The following is a 27,770-nucleotide window of genomic DNA, read 5'->3' as shown; positions in this document are numbered from 1 at the left end:
ATAGACTTTGCTATATTTACAACATTTTAAAAACATTACTACATACTTAATAATTATTTTAAAAATGGTTACCTTTTATATTTACCCTAATTATTATTCATACTATAATTATCATTGTCTTTACCTAAAATGGGCTTAATAAGGCAAAGCCCAACCATAAGCATTAGGAAATCTCAAGCGACGCCGTTTGGATAAATACAAAAAAGCTCGATAAAATTGATAAACGTCGTCGTAGGATGCCGATCAGAATTCTGAAGCAGTTTCACTCCCCAAGTCCCAAGTTTCAACTAAAAACTTTGTTTTCATTGCGTTAACCACACAACACTTGTTTTCTTATTAGCTCCTTTTTCCTCCTCCTCCTCCTCCTCCTCCTCCTCCTCCTCTTCTTCTTCTCCAATTCCCGGGTTCTTGAGTAGCATCAGCATCTCCGTCTCTCTCATTTCCCCTGTCTTTCTCCCGCTCTTTTCCCGATTTCATCTCCATCCTATGCAGAGCTAGAGAGAGATACAGCAAGCAGCTCACATAGCAAAAATGGAGATTGAATTGGAGCCCCGAGTGAAGCCGTTGGACTACAAAGTGAAAGGAGTTTCTAGAGAATCGCCGTCTCAGAAAGCTGCTAATGTTCTTGATTCGGATCTTCGAACTCATTGGTCCACTGCCACCAACACCAAAGAGTGGATTCTTCTTGAGTTAGATGTACGTGATTTTTTTTTCCTTTTTTCTCCCCCCCCTCTCCCTTTCGCTTAATTGGCGGAAGTGTTGTATTGATACTTGAGAAATTCAATTAGAACGAACTATTCTGCTTCGTTTTTGCGGTGAAGTGAATAGTTTTGTGATATTATGTTGGTTTTTTGAGCATTAAGGCAGTTCTGTTTTGGATAAAATTATGATTTGGGTGGGTGGTGGGGTGTTAATGTTATCTTTTAGATAGTTTTACATGATGGGAAACGTACAAGATGGAAGAAGAAAATCCTGGAAATTGTTAACAGAGTAATTCTGAAACGTTTTTTTAGTTCAAATACCGTGGTCGTTTAAATTCTACCAGGTTCCTGGGAACTCAATGTTGCAGGAATAAATTGTTATTTCATGAGATTAGTTGAGGCGCGAATAAGTTGCCCGCCAACATTCATGAATATGTTATAAAGAATATTAAAGGAAGGTAGTGACCGTGTTGGACAGACCAAAGGGTTTTAGATTGTGCTTTGGAGGCGTGACTGCGAAGAAGAGATGAGACTCGTACCCCCACTCCTTTTGGACTTCAACCTTTGTGTGGATGAGTTTATGGTAGTTCTCTTCCACCTTGATAATAAAATTCTTACAATGGAGTAAATAAGCAGTTCTATTGGAGTCTTTGGCTAAACCTCCAAAGACATCTCTTTAATGCCTTTAGCAGATTCCTGAGGTTAGTTGGAAGGCTCACTAATGTCTCTTCCTTAGGATTCACACTTCATTTTCCAATAAGAAATGCTTTTATGTTCTCTATAGTGCCTCTTGTTGGCGTGCCCTAATTCATTTTTAAGCATGGTGTTTATTTGTTTTTTTCCCTTTAAAGAATTAACCTTGGTTGAATGGCTTTCTTGTAATGGATTGTTTTGGGTTGGGGTCGCCCTCTACTTTCAAACCCTAGGATGTATTATTTTTGGTGCCTTATCTATAAAGGAGATGTATTATTTCCTTTGTTATTTATATTGAAAATTTTCATGTTACCCTATATCTCATCTCTCTGTTCATCGTGTTTTCTTCTGTCCTTTAACTTATATTTACTTGTCCAGCTTGTTTTGTATTTTTTTACCAGGAACCTTGTTTATTATCACATATTCGCATCTACAATAAGTCTGTCCTCGAATGGGAAATTGCTGCTGGTTTGCGATACAAGGTCTTCTTTTTCTTTTGATTTTGAGTAGTTTTACAGCTTATACGTTGCATTTTCTGAAATAAATAAAATTGCCCAATTTTGGTATGTGATTTTATTTTTTATGAGTTATCACTCCTTAAATTATTTTAAGGATTTGTTATATACTTGAATTTGACAGAGTTTGTCTTCTTGTCTAGCATAAATTCATTATCTACAATATTTTCAATTTATTTGTCAAAGGAGAAATATCTGTTCTAAATAATTATCACTCTGTAGAGATAATTGACATTTACCTGTTGTACGTTAAAGTGTTACGGACCATCCCATTTGATTAGTTGCATTTGTTTTGGTAGGAGAACAAAATGAAATTTTATTCTGCAAGAGTTTCAAACCATACTTTTTATCCTACTTGATGATTTAGTTTACGAAATAGGTCAGTGTAAAAAGAATTAACGGATTACTTGACTTCTACAAACATCTTTATCTCTGATTAGTTGCTTATTGTGGTTTTCAAACTTGAGACATTAACTCTGTATACATATCCATCTTTCAAATATATGAATTGAGGAAGTGATTCACTACATTTTTTCTTGAATCACATGAGCAGTTTGGAAGTTTTGGTAGGCATTTCTTGGATAATAGAAGCATTGACTTTATTTTTGCAATGATTTGTATTTGTTTCCAGCCAGAGACATTTGTAAAAGTTCGTTCACGCTGTGAAGCACCTCGACGAGACATGATTTACCCTATGAACTACACTCCGTGCCGCTATGTAAAAATATCTTGTTTGCGTGGAAATCCAATAGCTGTGTTTTTTGTTCAGGTATATAGTGAGAACTCTATTTCCCACTTAAGATTGCTATACAATTAATCAATTCTATCTCACTGCTCTTGATGGAAGTTCCTCTTTACCACTATTTGAGAGGTTGTAATAGAGGTGGGGGCTCTCATTTATTTAGGTAGGAGTTACCTTGCGACTGAATGAGAAATGTGGGTTCTTTTTCTAAAAAAGAATGAGAATAGTGGGGCTTGGTACAGGGAATTTGAGGCTTCATCATACTAGAGTTTGTGAAAGAACAAATATTATATTTTTTCAATGTATACTAAAGGTAGTTCAATGGTCTCCAACACTGAAAAAATATCCAGAAGGAGTGTATGTGCCTTTTGAAGTTAATTCAATAAATATTGCTGTTGGCAAGATTTTCAAAATTATGTGAAAAGTAAGTTTCTCGGGAACAATTTGGATGGTTTTGATGAAGAATGTGCAAGCAATCATTTTTTAGGAAGTTGGTGTTGTTGAGTTGGGGATCCCACCTTGGAAAAGTGGAGGACCTCACTATTTTGAGAAACAGGACATTTTATTAGATCAACGCAACTCCACTGCTAAGGTAGTTACAATAAAGTCTGCCAATTTAGAGGCTTATCTCGCTCAATCTTTTAATTCTCAAATCTAGGTTTTGTTAGTGAGCGTTGCTTTTCTCTAACAACTCTTAGGCACATATCCAATCCTATGAATTTGAAACCAGTCAGGAGCTTGAATCAAAGCTGCATGTAATGGAAAACTAATTTTCAGCTAGTATCAATGAATTACTTGGCCGAGTTTTTCAAGCGCCTTTTTTTTTTCTTTCCAATTTTTTATTCTAGTACTTTCTGCTGCATCGTGAACACAGAACAGGCTTTCCTTCAAGAAGGAGAGAACATTGATCTGATAATAAGACGTAGATAGGGACTAATCATGTGGTTTGCTGTATGAGCTTGCTACTTCCATTCGTTAAATTATCTGGTCAATTAGTTTGGTGCAGTATATAACATGTTTCTCTTTAGTTGTTTGATTAATATTGTATTATTTGACTTGCAATCTTGAAATTTGTGATGATTAAAAGGTTTTTTTAGTTCAAAAATATGTGGGATGTGAACCTTTGACTTTCTGGGCAATGATATAATGCCTTATGATATAATGCCTTAATCATATTAGATAATGATAATAGTTTTCCAAATTAACTTGGCCTTTGTAGCATCTTTATGGCATGAGACTTTCTTACTATTAATTTTCTTTTGCAGCTGATTGGTGTTCCAGTGTCTGGCTTGGAGCCAGAGTTCCACCCTGTTGTGAATCACTTGTTGCCACATATTGTATCACATAGACAAGATGGTGACGATATGCATCTTCAGGTACTGACATGCAGATCATTTTGTAGTTGCTTCACTATGTACCTCATGCTATGCATGACCTTCCCGTTTACATTGTAGTTGCTTCAAGACATGACAGTCAGGTTATTTCCATTTCTTCCACAACTTGAGGTAATATGTTTAATTTCGAAATGAATCTGGGGGTTTCTCCTTTATTGTAAATATCGACTTTTTTTTTGTCCATAGAGAAGTATCTAAGTTGATCATTGTGCAGACAGACCTTGTGGGATTCTCAGATGCTCCTGATCTTAACTTACGTTTTCTTGCAATGCTTGCTGGTCCATTCTATCCAATACTACATCTTGTGAATGAGAGGTAAGGCTATCTTGCTCGCTATATCTCATATGTCACTTGCCAATCTTTTGCATCATTTTGTACAGAGCATTTTCACTTACATTCTTGGTTTATGCATCATTTCTGTTTCTTGTTTCATTGGGAGAAAATTCACAATTTTTTTCTAAGTAACCACTCTTGATAGTCTGCTGATATGTTTTATGCTGCAGAGCAGCATCGAAGTCTACTGGAAATGGAACTGAAATTGAAGTTTCTAAGAACTATCAGATGTCTTCACCATTGACTGTTTCTTCAAATTTTGAGGTCTTCTCAATCACTTACCTTTCCTTTTCCCTTCTTCTTTTCTTCAATTTTATGGTTTGTCCTGATAAATATGTTAAGTAGTTTCTATACTTTGAGATATTTTTTAACTAATATCACCATACTTAAAAACTATTGTATTAATTTCCTTTTTTCTTTTCCAAGATGGTTAGTGACATAGAACATCTTTCTGCTTTAATGTAGCCACGGAAGTCCCGCAGTATATTACCTGTGGTCCCATCTACATCAAGCTCTGTAGTATTTCGCCCAGATGCAATCTTCACACTTTTAAGGATGGCTTACAAAAATTCTACATTCGGTTCTGTATGCAGAGTGGTAAGTAATTCCTTGTTCAGCATGTTCTCACTGTCGACCCTCTAGTTTTGAAAGCTAATTTCCTGCTGCCTTTCTCTATCAGGCTTCTAGAATACTGTTGAAGCTCGTTGAACCCATTGCAGTACCAGAAGTTTCATCATTGGCTGATGAAGCAGTTGTTTCCGATGAGTTTTCAAAACCTGCATCATCAGATGCTATCTCCATTATTGATTACTCAAAATTGTTTGGAGAAGATTTTGAAGTGCCTGACGATAAATGGGATTTGAGCTATCTTAGCATCTTGGATGTTGGTGCAGTGGAAGAAGGCATTTTGCATATTCTTTTTGCTTGTGCGTCTCAGGTTGGCTTGCAGACCCCTAAAGAGGCTAAAGCAAGGCCTATCGGAATATTGAAGCCCTTTATTATATATTATTTATGATTTCTATATTTTAGTTTTATTTGATAAATGAACTTTTGTTTTGTGTGTATTGTTCACAGCCTAATATTTGCAGTAAACTGGCAGAGAGGTCTGTTGACCTGTGGCTAGCTTTACCTCTAGTACAGGCATTGCTTCCAGGTTGAGACTAAAATTCCATTGAGACATATTTTAAAAATAAAATTTGACCTTTCTATGAGGAGTTAAATTTAGCAAGAAATTTATAAGCATCTCAAGCAACTAGTTTATTTCTAACCGAGCACCTACATTTTTATGCTTAACATATCCCAAGTTCTTTTTTTAGATGCTGCTTAATTTATCTGCATTTCATTTTTTTCATTTTCTAGTACTTCGTCCTCCTTTGAGCAGTCCCTTTGATGTGGTCAATGACATCTTTTCTCTATGGAAGCGGCCAGTGGTGCAACAAGCTCTCTCTCAGGTTTATTTTGAATTAAAAAATAATTCACCTTATCTAGCATTGTATTATGTATTTGTATTTTCACCTTTTCTGTATGTATATTTTCTTATTTTTTACATTTTGGTGTATTTTGTTGCAGATTGTGGCAACACTGTCATCACCATTATACCATCCTCTTCTACATGCTTGTGCTGGCTATCTATCATCATTTTCTCAATCACATGTTTGTTGCCCACATTTTGTTCTGTTACTTGAGTAAACTTTGTTCGTTTGGTGATAATATCTTTATGTTTCTTTAAAGTTGCAAGATTAGCATTTCTATCCCGAGTGATCCCTTTCCTTACAGCAGCAAAGTTACTCATTGATTTTTCAGAAATTAATATAACTAGTTGACCAATATTTTTGTTTGGACAAAAGCTATTGGTATAAAAATTAATTAGCATTACTATTATCATTATTATTTTTTTCACAGGCTAAGGCTGGATGTGTACTGATTGACTTATGTTCTTCTGTATTAGCGCCTTGGATGCCTCGCATTATTGCAAAGGTAGGTTTTTCCTGAACTCAAAATTTCCCAGTTCATTTTCAGTGTAATGCCCGCTCTCTTTCTATCCACTTGATGTCACGTTCTACCAAAGGGTTGATTTTGATATAGGTCGATCTGGTTATTGAGCTTCTAGAAGATCTTTTGGGTGTCATCCAGGTGAATTTCATCAATATTGTGCCTAACTTTACGCTTTTATGATATTTATGCAAAGTCACAATATACATTTGAGCCCAATTTATTTTTTAGTGCTGTGTGTATTCACTTTGACGTAGAAATAGGTGTAGCAGCAATAGAAAAATAAGGAGAAAAACCTATTAGTGGATACTTCGTTTATACAAGGTTATACACAGAAGAACCCAAAACACAAAAAACAAGCTACTCTTACTTGGTTGGAAACCCTTTCTCTAGTTGATCTTTTGTGGGCTTGGTTTTCTTTTTGTATACCTTTATATTTTCTTTTTAATTTCAAATTTTGATGAAAACAGTTGTTGAAATAAAAACAAAAAATAATAAAAGAAAGAAAGGAGCGGGCTACGTTTTATACAAGGTCGTACAGAAAATTCATCGGTTGAAAATGGCAATATAATCTTTACAAGCTCAAATGACTAAATACATGAAATCTAGATAAAGGAAATTGAAGTGGAATTAGAAATTGTTTATGTTTTTCGATAAACTTACAATGACCATCTGTCTATAATCTATATGTTACCTCTTGAATTCAATAGATGCTTCTGTCAAATTTATTTTGTTCAAACAGTAAACAAACTTTCAAGTGTTAACTGGTAGGTTGTTAGCTGTCTTAATGAAGTTAATGTTGTCTTTTATGACGTCCGTCTAATACTTATTACCTCCATGTAGTCATGCATTATAACTTATTATGTTGGATATCTCCTGTTCCAGAATGCACGACATTCCCTTGATCATGCTCGTGCTGCTTTAAAATATATTCTGCTGGCTTTATCTGGTTATTTTGACGACATACTAGGAAACTACAAGGTATGAAGTTTTTCAGTAATCTTACTAAGCTTTCCACCCAAATAGAAATGAACTGAATTTTTCTTTGTCGCTTTATCTTGAAATTCTTTTATGATGTTGAAGTTCAGTGCTATTTCAAATTAAGAAATGGAAGAAACATCTATTATAGCTAATTTTAAAAACAAGTCAACAATTAACCTAAATTGTTGGACGGATGATATCTTTAAAATTGTTGGTTTATTTTCAGAGCAGTCTATGCATTACTTACACATGCAGAATTGGCTTATTTCAGCTGTGATCCTCTTTGTTGACGGTCAATAAGGTTTCTGAAGATTTTTTTTCTATGCTTCTTTTAGGAAGTAAAACACAAGATTCTCTTTCTTGTGGAGATGCTAGAGCCTTTTCTTGATCCTGCCATATGTGGGTCAAAGATCAAAATAGCTTTTGGAGACCTTTCTCCTGTTTTTCCTCAAAACCTGGAAAACAGTTGTGTGATTGCGCTCAATGTCATCCGCTCGGCAGTTCAAAAGCCTTCCGTTCTTCCTTCACTAGAATTTGAATGGAGGCGTGGGTCAGTTGCTCCTAGGTAATAAATGCTTGCTTTGTGCTTCTGTAGAATGTTGTTGTATTGTAGAAATAGATATAAAGCATTGGAGAGAATAAACTGAAAGTGAAATTTGAAGGTAAAAGTGAAAAGCAAAAAAAAGGTAAAAATAAAAAAAAAAAAGTCAAAACGTTATATATAGGCAATCATGAAAGGGTACTTTGATGTAGTGCCAATTAGTGGGTTCCTTTAGCTTTTATCCTAGCCTCCTGATTTTATCTGAACGTCTTAGATTGTTGCCAATCTTTTCATTGAATATCTGACATAAAAGTTTCGACTAAAAATATTGGGTTTTTGAAGTAAAACTGTTAGAATTAGTACTTTTGGAAAGAATAAAATATACTTTTGGAAAAAATAAAATATAAGATTTTATTTCCTAAATATTTCCTAAATCTTTTCCTTTCTTATTCCTATTGTACTCTATTTATACTCCCTTTGTACCTATTGTTTTTGTTCATAAGAAAAATAATAAAAACTAAAGTATCGTGGTTTTTCTCCCGGTTCTCGGGTTTCCACGTAAGTCTCGGGTTGTTGTTAATTGCTTTCAATATGGTATCAGAGCAAAGCAATAACGAAACCCTAGAAAATAACCTAGGAGAAACCCAGATCGAAACTGAACCCGTCACCGCCGCCGCCGCCGCCGCCGCCGGAATCGCCGCCGCCGTGGACGCCGCCGTCGCCGCCGCCATGGAGAAACTGCTCCAGAACCTACAGAAACCGCCGATCTACCCAACGGGAGTGGTTCCGCAGCCGTACGCGCCGCCGTCTGACCAGAAGTTGATTCACGCGCCGCTCGTGTCCGGCGCGTGGGCCCACGCGCCGCCGCCGTCTCACGTCACCGTCCATCCCGTTCCCTTCTACGCGCCGTCGGATGTCCAGCCGTCAAACCCTTCCGGCCATCCGCATCCTCATGCGCCGTCTACGAGCTCCGGACAGCATCCCTCAACCGTAAATTTGTCAAATCAGTACAGTAAGCAGCAGCTGTACGTTGACCCTTTACAGCAACCGCTGTTTTCTGGTAACGGAATTGATCAACCCCAAAACAGATCGGACATTGAAGCGGGCGAATCTTCAACACATTCCAAACCAACCGAGTTGCCGATGTATTCCAAGAACCCGGTAACTTCGTTCCCTAATTCACAGTCAAATTATATAACTGGCTCTTTGGGTTCGTCTACAGGGAATTTTTCAGGCGAAAAATTAAATGGTCAAAATTATTTTTCTTGGTCCCAATCAATAAAGATGTTCCTCGAAGGTCGATACCAGTTCGGATTCTTAACTGGAGAGACTGTACGTCCTCCACCAGGAGACGCCTTGGAACGACTCTGGAAAGGAGAGGACTCACTTATTCGGTCCATGCTGATTAATAGTATGGAACCACAGATCGGCAAGCCTTTACTATATGCAGCCACAGCAAAAGATTTGTGGGATACAACTCAGACCCTTTACTCGAAACGACAGAATGTCTCTCGGTTATATACACTACGAAAACAGGTCCATAATTGCAAACAAGGGACCCTGGACGTAACTACCTATTTTAACAAGCTCTCTCTCCTCTGGCAAGAGATGGATTTGTGCAGAGAGACAGTTTGGGACACACCAAATGACAGTACACAATATGCTAAACTTGAAGAGGCTGACCGTGTTTATGACTTCCTTGCAGGACTTAATCCCAAATTTGATAATGTTTGTGGTCGTATACTCGGACAAAGACCTCTTCCCTCGCTAATGGAAGTTTGTTTTGAAGTCCGCCTGGAAGAGGATCGCACTAATGCCATGGGTGTATTGACTACCCCTACCATTGACTCCGCAGCCTTTAGCGCTCGGTCCTCAAATCATGACAGTGACAAGAATAATGGGAAGTCAATTCCTGTGTGTGAGCACTGCAAGAAACAATGGCACACCAAGGATCAGTGTTGGAAACTCCACGGTCGTCCCCCAGGAGGTAAGAAACGGTCCTCCAACGAGAAACAGAACTCAGGACGTGCCTACATTAGTGAGACTACACCTGCTAGCACTTCTCAATCAACTGATCCTACTGTGAGCCAGACCAAGACTCCGACTCTGGGTGCCATTGCTCAGTCAGGTATGCCTCAGTCCCTTGGGCTTATTAGCGTTGATGGGAAGAATCCCTGGATCTTAGACTCGGGGGCTACAGATCACTTGACAGGTTCTTCAGAACACTTTATCTCATATGCCCCGTGTGCCGGTAATGAAAAAATCCGAATAGCCGATGGCTCTCTAGCTCCGATCGCTGGCAAAGGACAAATAGTTCCCTTTGACGGTTTTGCTCTCCAGAATGTTTTGCATGTCCCTAAACTGTCTTACAATTTGTTATCTATAAGCAAGATCACTCGTGAGTTGCATTGTAAAGCTATCTTCTTACCTGAATCGGTTTATTTTCAGGACATGAGCTCGGGGAGGACGATTGGCACTGCCCGGCATAGCAGGGGACTTTACATCCTTGATGATGATACCTCATGTAGTAGTTTGTCTAGGGTTAGTTTACTGTCATCCTACTTTAGCACTTCTGAACAAGACTGTATGTTGTGGCATTTTCGACTGGGCCACCCAAACTTTACATATATGCAACATTTATTTCCCCACCTTTTTTCTAAAGTTGATGTCTCTTCTCTATCTTGTGATGTGTGTATCCGGGCAAAACAACATCGAGTCTCTTTTCCCTCACAACCATATAAACCTACACAACCGTTTAACCTCATCCATAGTGACGTTTGGGGTCCTTCCAAGGTCACCACCTCCTCGGGAAAGCGGTGGTTTGTAACTTTCGTTGATGACCATACCCGTCTCACCTGGGTCTACCTTATCTCAGATAAATCCGAGGTTCCATCCATTTTCCAAAACTTCTATCATACTATCAAAACACAATTTCATACAAAAATTGCAATTCTTCGAAGTGATAATGGTCGGGAATTCCAAAACCATAACCTTAGTGAATTTCTAGCCTCCAAGGGGATTGTTCACCAAACCTCATGTGCCTACACTCCTCAACAAAATGGAGTGGCCGAACGAAAAAACCGACACCTTGTGGAAGTAGCCCGCTCACTTATGCTTTCCACTTCCCTTCCATCATACCTGTGGGGAGATGCTATTCTTACAGCTGCTCACTTAATCAATAGAATGCCTTCTCGTATCCTCCACCTTCAGACTCCCTTAGATTGTCTTAAGGAGTCTTACCCCTCTACTCGTCTTGTTTCTGAGGTTCCTCTTCGTGTGTTTGGGTGCACCGCCTATGTCCATAATTTCGGCCCTAATCAGACCAAATTTACCCCTCGGGCTCAGGCCTGTGTGTTTGTTGGGTATCCCCTTCACCAACACGGTTATAAATGTTTTCACCCGCCGTCTAGGAAATATTTTGTCACTATGGACGTTACTTTCTGTGAAAACCGACCCTACTTTCCTGTTAGCCATCTTCAGGGGGAGAATGTGAGTGAAGAGTCTAACAACACCTTTGAATTTGTTGAACCTACTCTTATTACCGTGTCTGACATTGATCCTCATCCCATAATCTTACCCACAAACCAAGTTCCCTGGAAAACATATTACAGGAGGAATCTCAGAAAGGAAGTTGGGTCCCCTACTAGTCAACCGCCGGCTCCAGTCCAAAATTTCGAACCTCCTCGAGACCAAGGTATGGAAAACCCTACAAAACCTTGTACTAATAATACAATGAGTGAGAATGACAAGTCTGATGTTGCTGTTCTTGAAAATATGGAAGAAAAGAACCATGATGATGAGACTGAGGTTAGAATAGAAACCAGTAACGATGAAGCTGAACAGGGTCATACAAGAAAACTTGATGAGTATGATCCCTCTCTTGACATTCCAATTGCATTGAGAAAAGGTACCAGATCATGCACTAAACATCCCATTTGCAACTATGTTTCCTATGATAATCTCTCTCCACAGTTTAGAGCGTTTACAGCAAACCTTGACTCTACCATAATACCGAAAAATATCTACACTGCTCTAGAGTGTCCTGAATGGAAGAATGCTGTTATGGAAGAGATGAAGGCTCTCGAAAAGAATAGAACTTGGGAGATCTGTGCTCTACCCAAGGGACATAAAACTGTAGGATGCAAATGGGTATTCTCTCTCAAATACAAAGCAGATGGTACGCTTGATAGACACAAGGCAAGGTTAGTTGCAAAGGGGTTCACTCAAACCTATGGTATTGACTATTCGGAAACTTTTTCTCCAGTTGCTAAATTGAATACTGTTAGAGTCCTGCTATCTGTTGCTGTGAACAAAGATTGGCCTCTATACCAGCTGGATGTTAAGAATGCTTTTTTGAATGGAGACCTTGTGGAGGAAGTCTACATGAGCCCCCCACCAGGATTTGAAGCCCAATTTGGTCAGGAGGTGTGTAAACTCCAAAAATCTCTATATGGTCTGAAACAGTCTCCGAGAGCATGGTTTGACAGATTCACTACCTTTGTCAAGTCCCAAGGGTACAGTCAAGGGCACTCTGACCATACTTTATTTACAAAGGCTTCCAAAACAGGAAAGATAGCTATTCTAATTGTTTATGTGGATGACATTGTTTTGACTGGAGATGATCAAACAGAAATCAGTCAACTAAAGCAAAGAATGGGTGATGAATTTGAAATCAAAGACTTGGGAAATCTGAAATATTTCCTTGGAATGGAGGTGGCTAGATCAAAAGAAGGTATTTCCGTGTCTCAGAGAAAATACACCCTTGATTTGCTAACCGAGACAGGTATGTTGGGATGTCGTCCTGCTGATACTCCTATTGAATTCAACTGTAAACTAGGAAACTCTGATGATCAAGTTCCAGTTGATAAAGAACAATATCAGCGCCTTGTAGGTAAATTAATTTACTTATCCCATACTCGTCCGGATATTTCCTTTGCTGTGAGTGTTGTCAGCCAGTTTATGCAGGCTCCCTATGAGAAACATATGGAAGCTGTTAACAGAATCCTGAGATACTTGAAAAATACACCTGGTAAAGGGTTGATGTTTAGAAAAACAAATAGAAAGACCATTGAGGCATATACTGACTCAGATTGGGCAGGATCTGTTATTGATAGAAAGTCTACATCCGGTTATTGTACCTTTGTTTGGGGCAATCTTGTAACTTGGAGGAGTAAGAAGCAAAGTGTTGTGGCCAGGAGCAGTGCTGAGGCTGAATACAGAGCTATGAGTCTGGGAATATGTGAGGAAATTTGGCTCCAGAAAGTCTTGTCAGATCTTCATCAGGAATGTGAGACACCATTGAAGCTTTTTTGTGATAATAAAGCCGCTATTAGTATTGCTAACAACCCAGTGCAACATGATAGAACTAAACATGTTGAGATTGATCGGCATTTCATCAAAGAAAGACTTGACAGTGGAAGCATATGCATTCCGTACATTCCTTCAAGCCAACAGATTGCTGATGTTCTTACCAAGGGGCTTCTCCGACCACACTTCGACCTTTGCGTTAGCAAGTTGGGACTCATTGATATTTACCTCCCAACTTGAGGGGGAGTGTTAGAATTAGTACTTTTGGAAAGAATAAAATATACTTTTGGAAAAAATAAAATATAAGATTTTATTTCCTAAATATTTCCTAAATCTTTTCCTTTCTTATTCCTATTGTACTCTATTTATACTCCCTTTGTACCTATTGTTTTTGTTCATAAGAAAAATAATAAAAACTAAAGTATCGTGGTTTTTCTCCCGGTTCTCGGGTTTCCACGTAAGTCTCGGGTTGTTGTTAATTGCTTTCAATAAAAACATTTGCACCAATTAGATCTTCTGTTTCTTAGAAGAGATAGATTTTTTTCCCAATTGATTAAAAAATGACGAAGAAAGTAGTTTAGCTGTTTTTGAATATTAAATAATGTTTGAATTTGTATAGTCATCAAATATTTTCAGTTTTTTTATGCAGCATGCTTCTTTCAGTTTACGGGATTAAATAGGACTTAAATGTACTCAACTTTTTTATGCAGCGTGCTTCTTTCAGTTTTGCAACCTCACTTGCAGTTACCAACTGAAGTTGACCTTCGGAAGTCCTCTGCTTCCAAACCTCTCAACCATGATTTTTCTGTCAGTAGTCATCCAGGAAATTCTTCAAAATTTAATGCCCTAAATGAATGTGAGGGGAAGATTGATGATCATGACACGGGTGGAAAATCTGATGTCAACGAAGATGCCAGCCCTTTCTTTGTGCCTCCAGAATTGCGGTGCGAACGTTTAGATAATTATTCTAGTTGTTTAAATGAAGGAAGCTTAATCTCTAGCCACGGAAATGTGAACATAGAGCCTAAAGAAATGGTTCAAGGGACGAATCCTGACCGCTTTCATGGAGAACTGATATTGGATTTTGGAATTAATATTGAGTACTTCAACTTAGAAGCAGATTATCTTCAACTTGTAAACTATCGTGATTGTGAAGTGAAGGCTTCTGAGTTTCGCCGTTTAGCTCTGGATCTAAGTTCACAAAGCGAGCTTACCTCTGAGGGTCATGATGCAGCCATAGATGCATTACTCTTGGCGGCAGAGTGCTACGTCAACCCATATTTTATGATGTCTTGCAGATACAATTCAAAGCATGTGAAAATTTTGAAAAGTAGTGAGACCACGTTTAACCCAACCTCAGGGCTGACTAGACTAGCTGGCAAGAGTAAAGCTGATCTGGAAACAATAGCTCATCTTGAACGAAAAAGAGACAAGGTTGTTCTTCAAATTTTGCTGGAGGCTGCGGAATTGGATAGAAAATATCATCTGAATTTGAATGATTCAGAGTTTTGTCCATATAATGGTGAAGAATTAGATGAAAAAATGATCATGTTGTCTTCCAATGATGTGCAATCTGCAGATGCTGTGACCTTAGTTCGACAAAATCAAGCTCTGTTGTGCACTTTTGTCATTCGACTCTTACAGCGAAAGCCTAATTCAATGCATGAAATCCTAATGCAAAGTCTTCTATTTTTTTTGCATTCGGCCACTAAACTACATTGTTCTCCTGAAGATGTTATTGATATCATTTTAGGATCGGCAGAGTTTCTAAATGGAATGCTAACATCTTTGTATTATCAAATCAAAGATGGAAATTTACGGTTGGAACCTGGAACAATTCATGGCACACAGAGACATTGGATACTTCTTCAGAAATTGGTTCATGCAAGTAGTGGAGGTAATTACCGGACAGACTTCACATCAAGTGCCAATAACAGTATTTGCTCTGGGAATCTCATTCCTGCTTCTGCCTGGATGCATAGAATTTCTAAATTTTCTGTTAGCCAATCTCCTTTGGCTCGTTTCCTTGGTTGGATGGCAGTTTCCCGTAATGCAAAACAGTACATGATGGACCGTCTTTTTCTTGCATCAGATTTACCACAGTTAACAAGTTTGTTGCACATATTTTCTGATGAGCTTTCTGGTGTAGATAATATTTATAAAAAGCATAATAAAGTTGAGATTGAAGAAACAGAGTGCAGGAATGTTCCTCTGGAGAATAAAGATCTTGGAACAGTTGAACAGCATGGTGGCCAATCATTTCATGTTATGTATCCTGATCTTAGCGAATTCTTTCCTAATATGAGAAATCACTTCGTAGCTTTTGGGGAAGTCATTTTAGAGGCTGTAGGATTGCAACTGAGATCACTTTCCTCTAATGCCCTTCCTGATATACTATGTTGGTTTTCTGACCTCTGTTCCTGGCCATTTTTCCAGAGTGATGTAACTTCTCATTCTCGGTCTCATTTCATCAAGGGCTATGTTTCAAAGAATGCAAAGTGCATTGTGCTTCATATTCTTGAAGCCATTGTAAGTGAACACATGGAACCGATGATTCCTGAGATCCCTCGACTTGTGCAAGTGCTAGTTTCTCTTTGTGGAGCTGCATATTGCGATGTACCATTTCTTAACTCTGTGGTGCTCTTGTTAAAGCCACTTATTTCATATTCTTTACAGAAGATTTCTATTGAAGAACAAGTATTGGATGATGGTTCATGTACAAATTTCGAGTCTTTGTGCTTTAATGAACTTCTCAGTAACATCAAGGAGAATGTGGATAGGGACGATTCCCTTGGAAAAGTTTCTAACAAAGCACTGTCTATCTTTGTACTGGCTTCCTTTTTTCCTGATTTCTCTTTTCAACTCAAGAGGGAGATATTGCAATCCTTAATCTCTTGGGTTGATTTTACCTCGTCACAACCAACATCATATTTCCATGATTACTTGTGTTCATTCCAAAAAGTAATGGAAAGCTGTAGAGACTTGCTACTTCAGAATTTAAAAGCATTTGGTGGTATTCCAATATATTTATCTGACCTTGAGGATGCAAGCTCTAATACACTTCTTGAAGAGAATTCAAATTCGCATCTAGGGTTTATCTCTGATATTTACAAGAACCCGGTATCTAATAGCAATTCCGAAAATTTAGAAAGTAAGAATGAGGGAAACAATACAGAATTATCTGCGGAGGAAATAGGAGAATTTCGTAAAGATCTCGATGTCCTTATTTCCAGGCTTTTCCCCACTATTGAGCACTGTTGGAATCTTCATCATCAACTGGCTAAAAATTTGACTGTGACAATGGCCGAGTGTTTGGTGTACTCACAGTACCTATCTTCTGTAGCCCAGAATGCTTGCAGTACTGAAAAGGAAGAGGGTGAACATGCTACACAATCTAAGACAAGCAATCAACTCCTTGTCTACTTGAGAGGCGGTCTTAGGAGATTGGCTGAAACTGCCACAAAGCTTGAAGAAGAAAGTTGTTGGGAAGCTGCTTCTGTGATTATTGATTGTCTGCTTGGTTTGCCTTGTAGTTTACACTTGGAAAACATTGTTTCTACTATTTGTTCTGCACTCAGGAGTGCTTCTTGCAACGCACCAAGGCTCAGTTGGCGTCTGCAAACCCAGAGGTGGTTGTCGGCATTACTCAGAAGAGGCATCTCCGCTGGCAATGGAGATGAAGATTCTCTAGTTGATATGTTCTGCACAATGCTGGGACATCCTGAGCCCGAGCAACGATACATAGCTCTTCAGCAGTTGGGTAATTTAGTTGGCATAGATGTGTTTAATGGCACTGCTGCACAACAATATTCCCAAATTCGTAGTAGTTTCATTTCAACTGGCTTGGAGGAATCTGTTTCGGAGTCTGTACTCTCGCATCTGGTATCACATACATGGGATCAAGTGGCTTCTTTGGCAGCATCTGACTCATCATTATATTTGAGAACTCGTGCTATGGCACTTCTTATAGCCTATGTCCCATACGCCAGTCGACATGAATTACAATCCTTGCTATCATCTGCTGACTGCATTCATGGCACAAAAGTTTTACATCCAGCATCTGAGGGCCCGTTGCTACAGCTTTCATTGGCTCTAATTTCCTCTGCTTGCCTCCATTCCCCGATTGAAGATGTTTTTTTGATTCCTGAAAGTGTTTGGAGAAATATTGAAGCTTTGGGCTCGTCAAAGAGTGGTATTAACCTTTATTATTTTTGTCACTCCGTATAGCTTTATTAAAATGTTATGAACTTTTTATTTCATCTTTTAGATGGCAGACTTGGAGATTTGGAGAGGAAAGCCTGTCAAGTCTTATGTCGATTGAGAAATGAAGGGGATGAAGCCAAAGAGGTACAGTGACTATAAAGTTAAATGTTCCCTTTAGATATAACATACTGTCTTCTGCATTTGGAAGCCCTCACATGCTTTGCTATCATCTTCCTCTGCTTAAATTTTAGCTATATTTTCAAAAGTCTGTAGAATTCAATGTTTTTGAAGAAAGGAGAATAGTGAACAATATATTTTGTTTTCTTCGTTGCAAGTTTAAGATACTTCACTTGAGCGGAATGAAAGTATCTATTTTACTATTGAGTATAGGAAGACTATCCAGTTACAATTTTCTTTTCTTATTGATTATCTTCTTTCTCATGTGGAAGGTCCTAAAAGAAGTACTCTCTTCAAGTTCTGCAAAGAAATTCGATGAAGAGTTTCTTAGCATTCGGGAGTCAATACTGCAGGTCAGAAGTACAAAGTTTAAGTTTTCAGCCCTTGTGTCATTTATCCATAATATAATTGTTGCTGACTGCCCGTAATTGGTTATCTCTGGCATGGTCACCGAGGAGTTATTTAAAGGAAATTTTTGCAGAACCATATGTATTGTGTATGAAATTTATTCTATTTCTCCGATGCCACGTGAACTAGCCCTGCTTATTTATGCTATACGGAAACTTAAAAATAGAATGTCTTCTTCTCATGGTTTGAGGCTGGGAGACCAATTCTCACCCTTCGTCTTCTTTTTTCTGGATGGCATTAACATACTTCTCTCCGGGTCATTCTAACTTTAGCAGAAGAGCTACCTTCTGGAAGAGAACTATTTTCTTTTTCCTTTTACTGGCTATCTTTACAAAATTCTCATTGATGCATCGGAAAGAAAGCAGAATATTGCAAACTTTGTTTTTTAATCGTTTATTTGAATGGACCATATAATGAGCATCTATTTTAGTTTACACGTAACACATTTAACCTAATAGTTACTTCCTCAGCTCCTATTTCTGAAGGTATGCATGCGAGTGTAAAGCATTGATAGGCAGTTAGCTTTTTAACGTATTTTCTTGTTTAATTGCTGATCAACTTGGACAGAATAAGGATTTAGGGTTCTTTATACAACCTTTGTCCTAAATAGAACTTATTCACTAACGTTAGTCATGTTCTATTATTCTTTTCTACTGCCACTGCCTTGTGCATGCTGTCTACTAAACTTTGACCTGTCCCATTTCAGCTTTTCTCCCTTTCTTTTCCCTTTTCTCTTACTTGTGCTTATGTGCTCATCAGGTCCTTTCAAATATGGCATCCGTTCAGTCATATTTTGACGTGTTCTCTCAAAAGAAAGATGAGGAAACAATGGTAAAAATGAGTTATTTTGGTCCCTTTTTGTTACTGCTGAGCTCATTGTTGGAGTTACTTTGTTTGACTGTGTTTAGGAACTAGAGGAGGCAGAACTAGAACTCGACATTGCTAAAGAGGAGTTCAGACAACCTGATTCTTACAATTTTCCAGGAGTCACTTGTATGTCCTAATAGCTTTGGGGTTTTCTTATTATCTGTTCATCAAGTTATCACCATCACTATGTTCTTAATTTTCTGCACATTATTGTTTGAAAATGAACTTTTCAGCCTCTGCAGTAGCTAACTCACGTCTTCAGCAGATTAAGAACTCCATTCGCTCCATGTGTGTAATAAAAGAAAATCTTCCTATTATCATTATTCATTACTTTCTTCATATGGTTATAATGTCAACTGGAATTCAAAACCCTCTGGCCCTCATGTTTCAGAGAAAAATCCCAACTCCAAGAAGAAGTAGCAGCTCGTCGTCAGAAAAGACATCTTATGAGACAAGCACGGCACAAATATCTAGAAGATGCTGCATTGCATGAAGCTGAACTTCTGCAAGAACTTGATAGGTTTGATAAGTGGCCAAATCTTGCCTCATGTTATACTACTTATATAAAAAAAAGTTTTCATCGAATAGTTGCCTACTTTAGGGAGAGAACGGTCGAAATGGAAAAGGAAATTGAAAGACAGCGCTTACTGGAGCTCGAGCGTGCAAAAACCAGGGAGCTGCGCTATAATCTTGACATGGAGAAGGAGAGACAGATGCAGGTATTGCTTGGTTCTTGCTAATGTATGAAATCAATAATTTGTTGGGTGCTTATGTAATCCTCTTTGATATTTTAACAAGCAATACCTGTTACAACTGCATTTTCTCTACAATTTCATGGTTGGGTTCCTATCGTTACACATCCTCTGAGTAATATAGACATGAGGCCTTTTGTTTAGTTCCTCCATTTAGGCAATTTGACATACTTCAGCTAATCGTCCATGCTTTGACTAATTGCTCTGTTTTCATATAGATGACTATAATTTTCTTGTTCTGCTAATCTCCTTTATTCAAGTTTCTCGTACTCATGAAACTTATTTCAAACAAACAGCCTTTTCCTTTCGTTGTTAATTTTTATCATCTTACTTCTAAGCCTTGAAACCGTAGGTGCTAAAGTTACTGAATAAAATGATAAGGTAACGGTTTCTTGTAACTAACATTTGCTTACAGAGGGAACTTCAGCGGGAACTGGAGCAGGCCGAGTCTGGACCGCGATCATCAAGACGTGAATTCTCATCCTCTTCTCATAGTAGGTAGGTTGCAATACAATAATATCTACTGCCAGTGCTGCCTTGTCTTTGCTTTTTACCTGTGGCACTAGATAGAACATATCCTGGATCTATGGTGGGTGAATAAAATTCTGGTTCTTGGTGAACCTTTTCCTCGCAGTCGACCTCGGGACAGGTATCGTGAAAGAGACAATGGCAGACCAAGTAATGAAGGGAATGCCAGAACAACTGCCAGTGGCTTACAGACCGAAACTTCTACTACCACCAGTTCATCAATGACCGGACTACCAACCATTGTGCTTTCTGGTGCGAGACAATACTCAGGACAGTTGCCTACAATCTTACAATCTCGTGAGCGTCCAGACGAATGTGGTAGCAGTTATGATGAAAATGTAGATGGAAGCAAAGATTCAGGTGACACTGGAAGTGTTGGTGATCCAGAATTAGTTTCGATATTTGATGGACATTCTGGTCCGCTTGGGTCTGGTCAAAGGCATGGATCAAGAGGCAGCAAGTCAAGGCAAGTTATAGAACGAAGGGAAAGGGATGGTGGCAGACGCGAAGGTAAGTGGGAAAGAAAACATTCATGACCAATGCCTTGAGATCATTAGACCAGTTATCATCAGTGCATCATTGGTTTCGATGGAGACAACGAACCCTGGATCAATGGGTTATTAGATGTGGCACTGCAAGCATTCCACAGGTTCGTTTCTAATAGCCCGCAGTACATAATTGTTAATTTCAATGGTGTAATCCTAGAGTGGGCAAGGCTTGTGTACGAAGTCCGAGTAAAGATATATATTGACATGCACGAAATCCTCGTTCTTCTGCCGTGAAGCAATCAAGGAAGATGAAGTTTACAAGCTCGGACATACCAATGAAGGAGAATTGACAGTGCCCATGAAACATCATTTCTTGAAGATTGCTTTGTTTATTTATAATCCATTTGCCCTCACCATATTTTCTGAGAAGAATCATCATGTGGGGATCAAATTGGAAAAAAATAGTAATGTATGTGAAAACTATATTATTGGTTTAGGTGAAACACACTTGGTAATTTTTTTTTTAATTTTCAAATGACCATTAAATTATATTATAGTCTAAATACCTCTTTCCAAAAATCGAATGTTATTTTAATTTTTCACAAAAATTATGCAGCAAAGATTACTTTGTGGACTTGTAGTTTCACCTACCCTTTTGTTATGATATATTTTCAACTTAGATTATCTAGAATGAATATTCAATAATAAAAGAGAGAGAGAGATTTAAAAAAAAAGATCGGTTTCATTTTTTACATAAAAAAGTCGAGGTAACAAAAACACAAGCATATTACAACACCATTGTCAAATAAAGAAAAAAAAAACATTAAAATGCCATATTTATTTTTTCAAGGTTTTGGACTCAAAACTCATGGTAACCGATATACATCAGGTATGAGGTTGTAGCAAATTCATCACTTCCATTTCTTGAATCTCCCGAACTTGCCTCCATGCTTCCAACGCTTACCAAATTTTCCATGTTTGAACTTTCCGTGGCCGAACCCAAATGGACGTGCATGAGCAAGATGGTGAGCGCCATAAGCAGCTGCAGCAGCAGCTGCTCCACCAGCCAACAATCCACCCACACCGTGTCCATGTCCGTGTCCATAGCCTGAAAAACAAAACACAAAAAACTTACGACAATGATCCATGGTTGGAATTTGTCAACATCAACAACCCGTTTCCTAGATGGTTCTAACAAGGCAAGACCCTTTAGGCCCGATGTGCAATATTTAATAAAACAGATAGCGACAAAGACTTCGTTTTCTTTTTAATAACTTGAAAGTCTTGTATTATTATATGCACAAATCCTAACGAACTTAAGGTGTCTTTTCCGTTCAAATCTCCGGTTTCTATTTTACTCATACATCTATGTGCGTGTGTGCGTAAATAAAGAGACTATTAAGTAATAAAGTCATCAAAACACACAGTAGAATGAGATAATACCAGGGTAATGATGGGGGCCAGGATAGCCAGCAGGGGGGTATCCACCCTGATAAGGATAGGCTGTATGAGGATGTCCACCGTAAGGAGGATAGCCTGCCGGGGGATAGCCAGCCGGCGGATACCCACCCGGAGGGGGATATCCAGCTCCACCGTACGGTGGTGGTGGATATCCATGATGATGAGGATAGTGGTGTCCTGCAGCAAACGCCGCCATATTTGAGAAAAGCCCTTTGTCTTTATCTTCATTTTCCTTCCCACCTCCCATTTTTCTTCAAGTTTCCAAGAGCTCTAAACCAAGGTATGAATAGATAATGGAATCAAAAGAATGCTATATGAGGCATATAATCTTTAGGAGATTGGGAAACATTTTGTAGAGGATGGATAAAAGAAAATTTAAGGGCATAAATATCAATGAATAACTGAAGAGGATGATATGCCAAGCAAGTTATTAGTGTCTTCAGAATCATTTATTGATTGAGGTTCAAATTGCAGGTTAGATCGATTTTATTGATACCAAAAAAGTCCAAAACGGACTAAAAATTAAACAGAATCAAATAAGATGAACTCGAAGCGAAATTTATAGTTATGAGCAAATAATGCGAAATCGATAACTAAAGCCATTACTTAGATCTAAACAGTGCAACTCTTAAAAATCAAGATAACATGAAGAACACCGACAAACTCGCACATATGGAATTATCTCTAAAAAACAACAATACATTCAAATTCAATAGTTTTTTTAAAAACCAGTTCAAAAAACTCGGGAAAAAGAAGAAAGGAACAAAAGAGCATCCAATAAATAATATTCATCAGAATATGATCACAATGAAGAACAACATAACATGAATATGATGAAAGATGTAAACATAAAAAACAGAAACCGGAATCAAACATATATCACAAAGAATACAAAAAGATCTTACCAACAAATCCAGAAAACGAAAGACTACGATCGAAACAAAAACAAAGAAAAGTAGAGAAAAAAATCAAAGAAGAAGAAAAAGAAAAATAAGAGAGATGAAGAGAGAGAGAATACGTAGGAAGAAGAAGAGAGATTGTGGTGTGCTCCGTAAAAATGGCGAAGAAGAGAAAGAGAAACCAAGAAATCCGAGAGATTGAATTGTAAAACGCAAATCTCTCTGTTTTGTAATTTGTACGTCAAATTAAAAGAGTATCAACCGCGTTGGTTCGCGTTGCTTCAACGCCTCCAACTCAGTAATTTGCTTTCCAGTTTTAATTATTCCATATACGAAAATAAAATCCAAAGTATTCATAAAATACAGCAAAATACCATCGATAACAACAAACATTAAAATATTGAAATAATTGTTCTATACAATATTAATGAATTAGGAATGTGGTCTATATCTTTTGTCAACATTCCATTGGACCAAAATGTGTCTAAACATGAGGAGTTTGATGAGTAATAATAATAACTTTTTAAATAATGACAAATACTATTATAATCTCAATTAATATTTCCATAGGAATGACCGCTGATATCTACTTCTTGTTTAGATATAAATAAGTTTTGCTTTAGTGAAAAAAAGTTATTTAATAATATTAAAAAATTGTTAGGGATAGAAATTTAGAAAAAAAAAACAGCTCATACCACTTTTTAATATCAGGTAAGAGTTATTTACTTCTAAATTTACTACTTTTGTAATGTATTGACATGTCTTATTATTATAATTTTTTTGCTATTATTGTAAGCGCCCCAATAATAAAACTACGTACTTGCAACAACAAAAATTATTAGATTAGGGAGTGTTTGATGAATTTTATAAATAGTTTCAATATTTTACTACTTAACTTTAAAAGATATTAACATAACAATCAATTAATAAGGGAAATAGTATATGTGCTATAATATGGAGATTTTCCTTCTTTCTTTAGAATCTTCTCTTGCAATTATGCTCAACTAAAGTGGTTGGATTAAATAAGGAGTGGTTGAGATGTGTGTGAAGAGGAATATTTATTGTTATCGTGAATGATACATTTTAGAATATAATAACAGTTGGTATTATATTGTTCTTTACGATGCGTAAAATTATCATCCAAACACATTTTTTAAAATAATATTTACTATTATGGATGAGGACGAGTTAGAATTATACGATAGACTACTATTGAACAATGAAATAATACGATGAAATAATACATAACTACGTGGTTAGCTTTAACATGTATAAATGTTAAAAGTCATATGATATAGTCTAATATATACATATATGCGTGTGTAAATATACATGTGTATGAAGAAATTAGAGATGGTCGTAAAATATATAGTAATTTATTTCACTTTAATTTATTTAAAGCTTAAGCATTAAGGAACAACGTATTTCAAATAATTGCAAGGTCCAAGAAACTTCCTAAAGAAAAGAAATTATCAAATTTTGTGAATTCGACTCTTATTAGTATACATACATACATATATATATATATATATATATATATATATATATATATATATAATATTGGCCTTTGTCTTTTAAAAAAAAAAAAACAAAAGCAATAAATAAATAAATAAATCTAATTTGACTAGTGATCTTTGTTGACGCCAGGTGGAAACAAAGTGGATAAGATAGAGGCAGGTGGGACCCACATATTGTTCGTTTATTTTCCGATCCTAATTTTGTCGGTACACTTACCTTTCTATTTTTCTTTCCTAATTTAACGGGAAATTTTTTCTCAACTTCCCAATAACAATATTAGGCAGAAAGCATGACTCAAATGTAAATAAGGTTATATCATCAAACAATCCATCTAGTCAGTTAGTTAGCTATTTCTTCTTTAGTCAAGTGTACTTTTGAGTACATTCTTCTATAAATGTTTGCACCTTCTGATTCAGCGTGGATTTCTCTTTCGGTCCTTATTCCCATTGGATTGTTCAACAACCATCCATCTTTATCACACAAAACACTCTTGTCGATTTTGTCAATATGTTCCAGAATATCAACTTCGGAATCAAACCAAAGTCTCATGTCTGCTGCCACTTCGAGCACATCAGACTGTATGAACACCTGTTGAATCGTATATATTAAAATTTCCATCATCAGACAAGGCAACAAAAAATTCATTGTCAGGGATAGATAATCAGAAGAAGATCATATACCTGCCCTCCTGGCATTAAACTATCTACTATAGATTCTACCAAAGGCTTCTGCAAAACCCTTCGTTTATGATGTCGTTTCTTGAAATGGGGATCTGGGCACTGCGATCAGATTAAACATGGGTGAGTTCTATCTCTGTCGATAAGTTTATCAGACCGGATCATTGGGGAAGTTAGGGGTTGATTTGTTTGGGTGGGGGGACGAAAAATATGGCAGAGTAGTGTGTGATGAATGGTTGTGCACTAACCAGAATGGAAACCAGCAGCAGGGGTCCAGGATACGAAGATATAATCTGTTTAAAAGAAATTGTAGCATTTGCAAACATGAAATGTCTGCATTCAAGTTTAAAAAGTTCATTACTAATGTACCAATGGCAAAAAGATGATCTTGCTTTTCACTACCTGATATGAGGTTAAAGTCCTTACACGTTGCTAAACCCCAACTCTTTAACCCAGAAACCAGCACGCTTGACCAGCTGCAAGAGCAGAAAAGAAAGCAAAACTGAATCTAAGGCCTCGAGGGAATGAGGATCAAATAGTTCAAACCAATTAAGACTCTAAGAGAATGAATATTTTTGGTCCCGTACTTTTTGTCGTATTTCAAGCCCCAAGAAATTTCTTGACTCAAGGTGTCTTTTTGCAAGCCACAAGAGAAATCTGCCACTACCTGGGAATAGGAATACTTAGAATCTTGCTGGGGCAAAAAATTTATAAAACAGCCTCATGAATCCCACAAAAAAAATGTAACAAGGGTAGTTAAACAAAAATTGAGAGGTAATCAAGATTTTCATCAATTGTACTAACATTTTTAAAAGTAAAAGTGCAATGTAGATCACAGCATATCCGATAGATAATTTCCCTAAATATATGTCATATGCTCATCAAACAGAACTTGAAACCATAATATTTTTACCAACAAAATCTTTTCCTTATCCAGGTCAACCTAGGCAACTGATATCGTATTAACTTTTACTAGCGAGCCCAATGTTTAAATCACGGTGGATGCATTAGTTTCAAAGATTTCTTCACGACTATCTTTTGCTTACCCCAACTGGGATAATGGGTGAGAGACGGACTATAACAATGACATACTTGATCTTTTCATGTTCAAAATCACTCTCAAACATGTATTTAATCATTTAAAATCAATTTATTCATTAATTTTACACTTCTAAACACTATTTTCATGTTATCAAATTTGATTTTGAATGAATAAATGCATACGAAGCATATTTCATACGGACAACACGATTTTAACCATTTCAAAATCACTCACAATCTCAATCACTTCATAACAGACATGGATTCAGGCAAATGTTATAGAGAATCAAATATTATCCCATGTATGCATAAGTAGCTCGGATACAAAAAAAAAAGTAGGAATTAAGACGAAAATAGATATTTATAAGTATATAACAGAGAATGCATCAACTTACTCACCACTTCCTATATCGACCATGAGGGGCAACGTGGGATCCCTGAAGACTTCATCCCAATTTGGTGCTGGTGTAGGGACCTGAAAGGTAAAAAAGAGAAAACATTCCTTCAATTAAGCAAACACTAAGCTCAAATTCCAATCCCACAGTTCTTTAAATTGTTCATCTTCATCAGAGAGAAGCCAAACCCACTTTCAAATATCAAATTACATACAGAAAAGGAAGAACTAAGAGGATTAACATGCTGCCTGATTCTAACGTGGCCCAAATCCTGCAATTATAAGTAAACCAAGAAAAATGCACATTAATCAGCACACTCAGTTTTCAATTACTCGCCAAAGATTTCAGAAATTAGGGCAAAAATTAAAGAACAGAGACACAAACCTCGACCATTTTGTGGGAGAGATTGAGGTCGGCATATTCCAAAGCCACTAATTCCGAACTCCGGAGGGGTTGCCGCTCGCAAAGGTCAGCTGAAGAGCCCGACGGTAAAGAGAAGTTTCGAAGAAATGGTCGTTTAGATAATATTTTGTTCGCAGTTGCGACCACCGAAGGCGCCGCCGGCTTCGCAGCCCCAAGGCACCGGAGGTGGGAGCAAGTTTGTAAATGCAAGCAAAGTGACGAAGCCATTTTGCCTCTTCTCGAAGTGGACTGTTTCAGTTATTCGCTATCTATCACCTATTTTTGTTTTCTTATTTCACTCATTTAAATTATGTATTTTTCTCAAGATTTTTTTAGACGATTGTTTTTACATTTGTCAATTTAGTTACTGGATTGTTTACCTTTTACTAACGGGGGTGTTCAAAAAACTTTAAAAACCGAACCGAACCACCGATTGAATCAAAACCGAACTGAAACCAAATGCATGTAGTTTGGTTCAATTTCATTTAAATTCAAACTGTTTCTTATGTGGTTCGGTTTAGGTTTCAGAAATTAAACCGATTCCTAAACCGAACCACTTTATTTTTTAAAAAATTTATATATACACATAATTAAATAATTATATATATATATATAACATAACTAAAAGTAGAAGTTTTCATCCCGCTGCCATTAAGGCCTGAGATCCAATAACTAAACACGGAGCAATATTTATACACTTTTATTTTAATTCTAATATTTATGCATAGGCACTTCGATTTCGATCCGGTTTTATT

At 37.3% G+C, this 27,770-nt stretch overlaps 3 protein-coding genes across 9 annotated transcripts; 1 reads left to right on the top strand and 2 right to left on the bottom strand.

Annotated features, from left to right (window-relative positions):
• The first annotated feature begins 314 nt into the window (after positions 1-314).
• LOC103483377 (uncharacterized) lies at positions 315-21,201 on the top strand. Of its 6 annotated transcripts, none has more exons than XM_008439978.3 (26): positions 315-696; positions 1,796-1,876; positions 2,541-2,678; positions 3,917-4,027; positions 4,106-4,156; positions 4,260-4,360; positions 4,549-4,642; positions 4,844-4,975; positions 5,058-5,315; positions 5,453-5,531; positions 5,738-5,829; positions 5,948-6,031; positions 6,281-6,355; positions 6,464-6,511; positions 7,256-7,351; positions 7,687-7,916; positions 13,910-17,391; positions 17,467-17,546; positions 17,852-17,932; positions 18,747-18,818; positions 18,896-18,980; positions 19,088-19,142; positions 19,246-19,374; positions 19,456-19,573; positions 20,022-20,104; positions 20,241-21,201. In XM_008439978.3, exons 1-26 carry the CDS (start codon positions 532-534, stop codon positions 20,668-20,670), a joined length of 6,450 nt encoding a protein of 2,149 aa, XP_008438200.2. In that variant the 5' UTR covers positions 315-531; the 3' UTR covers positions 20,671-21,201. The 6 variants fall into 6 exon arrangements, with proteins under 6 accessions (XP_008438200.2, XP_008438201.2, XP_050941891.1 ...); XM_008439979.3 differs by having other exon boundaries at positions 551-696; positions 1,773-1,876; XM_051085934.1 differs by lacking the exon at positions 315-696 and adding an exon at positions 1,099-1,402.
• Positions 21,202-21,344: 143 nt separating this feature from the next.
• LOC103483379 (glycine-rich protein A3) lies at positions 21,345-23,443 on the bottom strand. 2 transcript variants are annotated; one of them, XM_051085935.1, is made up of 3 exons: positions 23,102-23,443; positions 22,066-22,353; positions 21,345-21,730 (listed from the first exon to the last, which is right to left on the bottom strand). In XM_051085935.1, the coding sequence occupies exons 2-3, from the start codon at positions 22,328-22,330 to the stop codon at positions 21,534-21,536; spliced, it is 462 nt and encodes a 153-aa protein (XP_050941892.1). In that variant the 5' UTR covers positions 22,331-22,353; positions 23,102-23,443; the 3' UTR covers positions 21,345-21,533. The 2 variants fall into 2 exon arrangements, with proteins under 2 accessions (XP_050941892.1, XP_008438206.1); XM_008439984.3 differs by having other exon boundaries at positions 22,989-23,277.
• A 1,189-nt stretch (positions 23,444-24,632) lies between these two features.
• Positions 24,633-27,302, bottom strand: LOC103483376 (uncharacterized). Its single transcript, XM_008439977.3, has 8 exons — positions 26,998-27,302; positions 26,828-26,884; positions 26,618-26,693; positions 25,765-25,844; positions 25,604-25,653; positions 25,426-25,510; positions 25,181-25,279; positions 24,633-25,088 (listed from the first exon to the last, which is right to left on the bottom strand). The coding sequence occupies exons 1-8, from the start codon at positions 27,241-27,243 to the stop codon at positions 24,840-24,842; spliced, it is 942 nt and encodes a 313-aa protein (XP_008438199.2). The 5' UTR covers positions 27,244-27,302; the 3' UTR covers positions 24,633-24,839.
• Positions 27,303-27,770: the final 468 nt, after the last annotated feature.

Source organism: Cucumis melo, chromosome 6 (genome assembly GCF_025177605.1).
Source record: "Cucumis melo cultivar AY chromosome 6, USDA_Cmelo_AY_1.0, whole genome shotgun sequence".
In the NCBI taxonomy this organism is placed as follows: domain Eukaryota; kingdom Viridiplantae; phylum Streptophyta; class Magnoliopsida; order Cucurbitales; family Cucurbitaceae; genus Cucumis; species Cucumis melo.
This window is presented reverse-complemented; position numbering and strand designations above follow the sequence as displayed.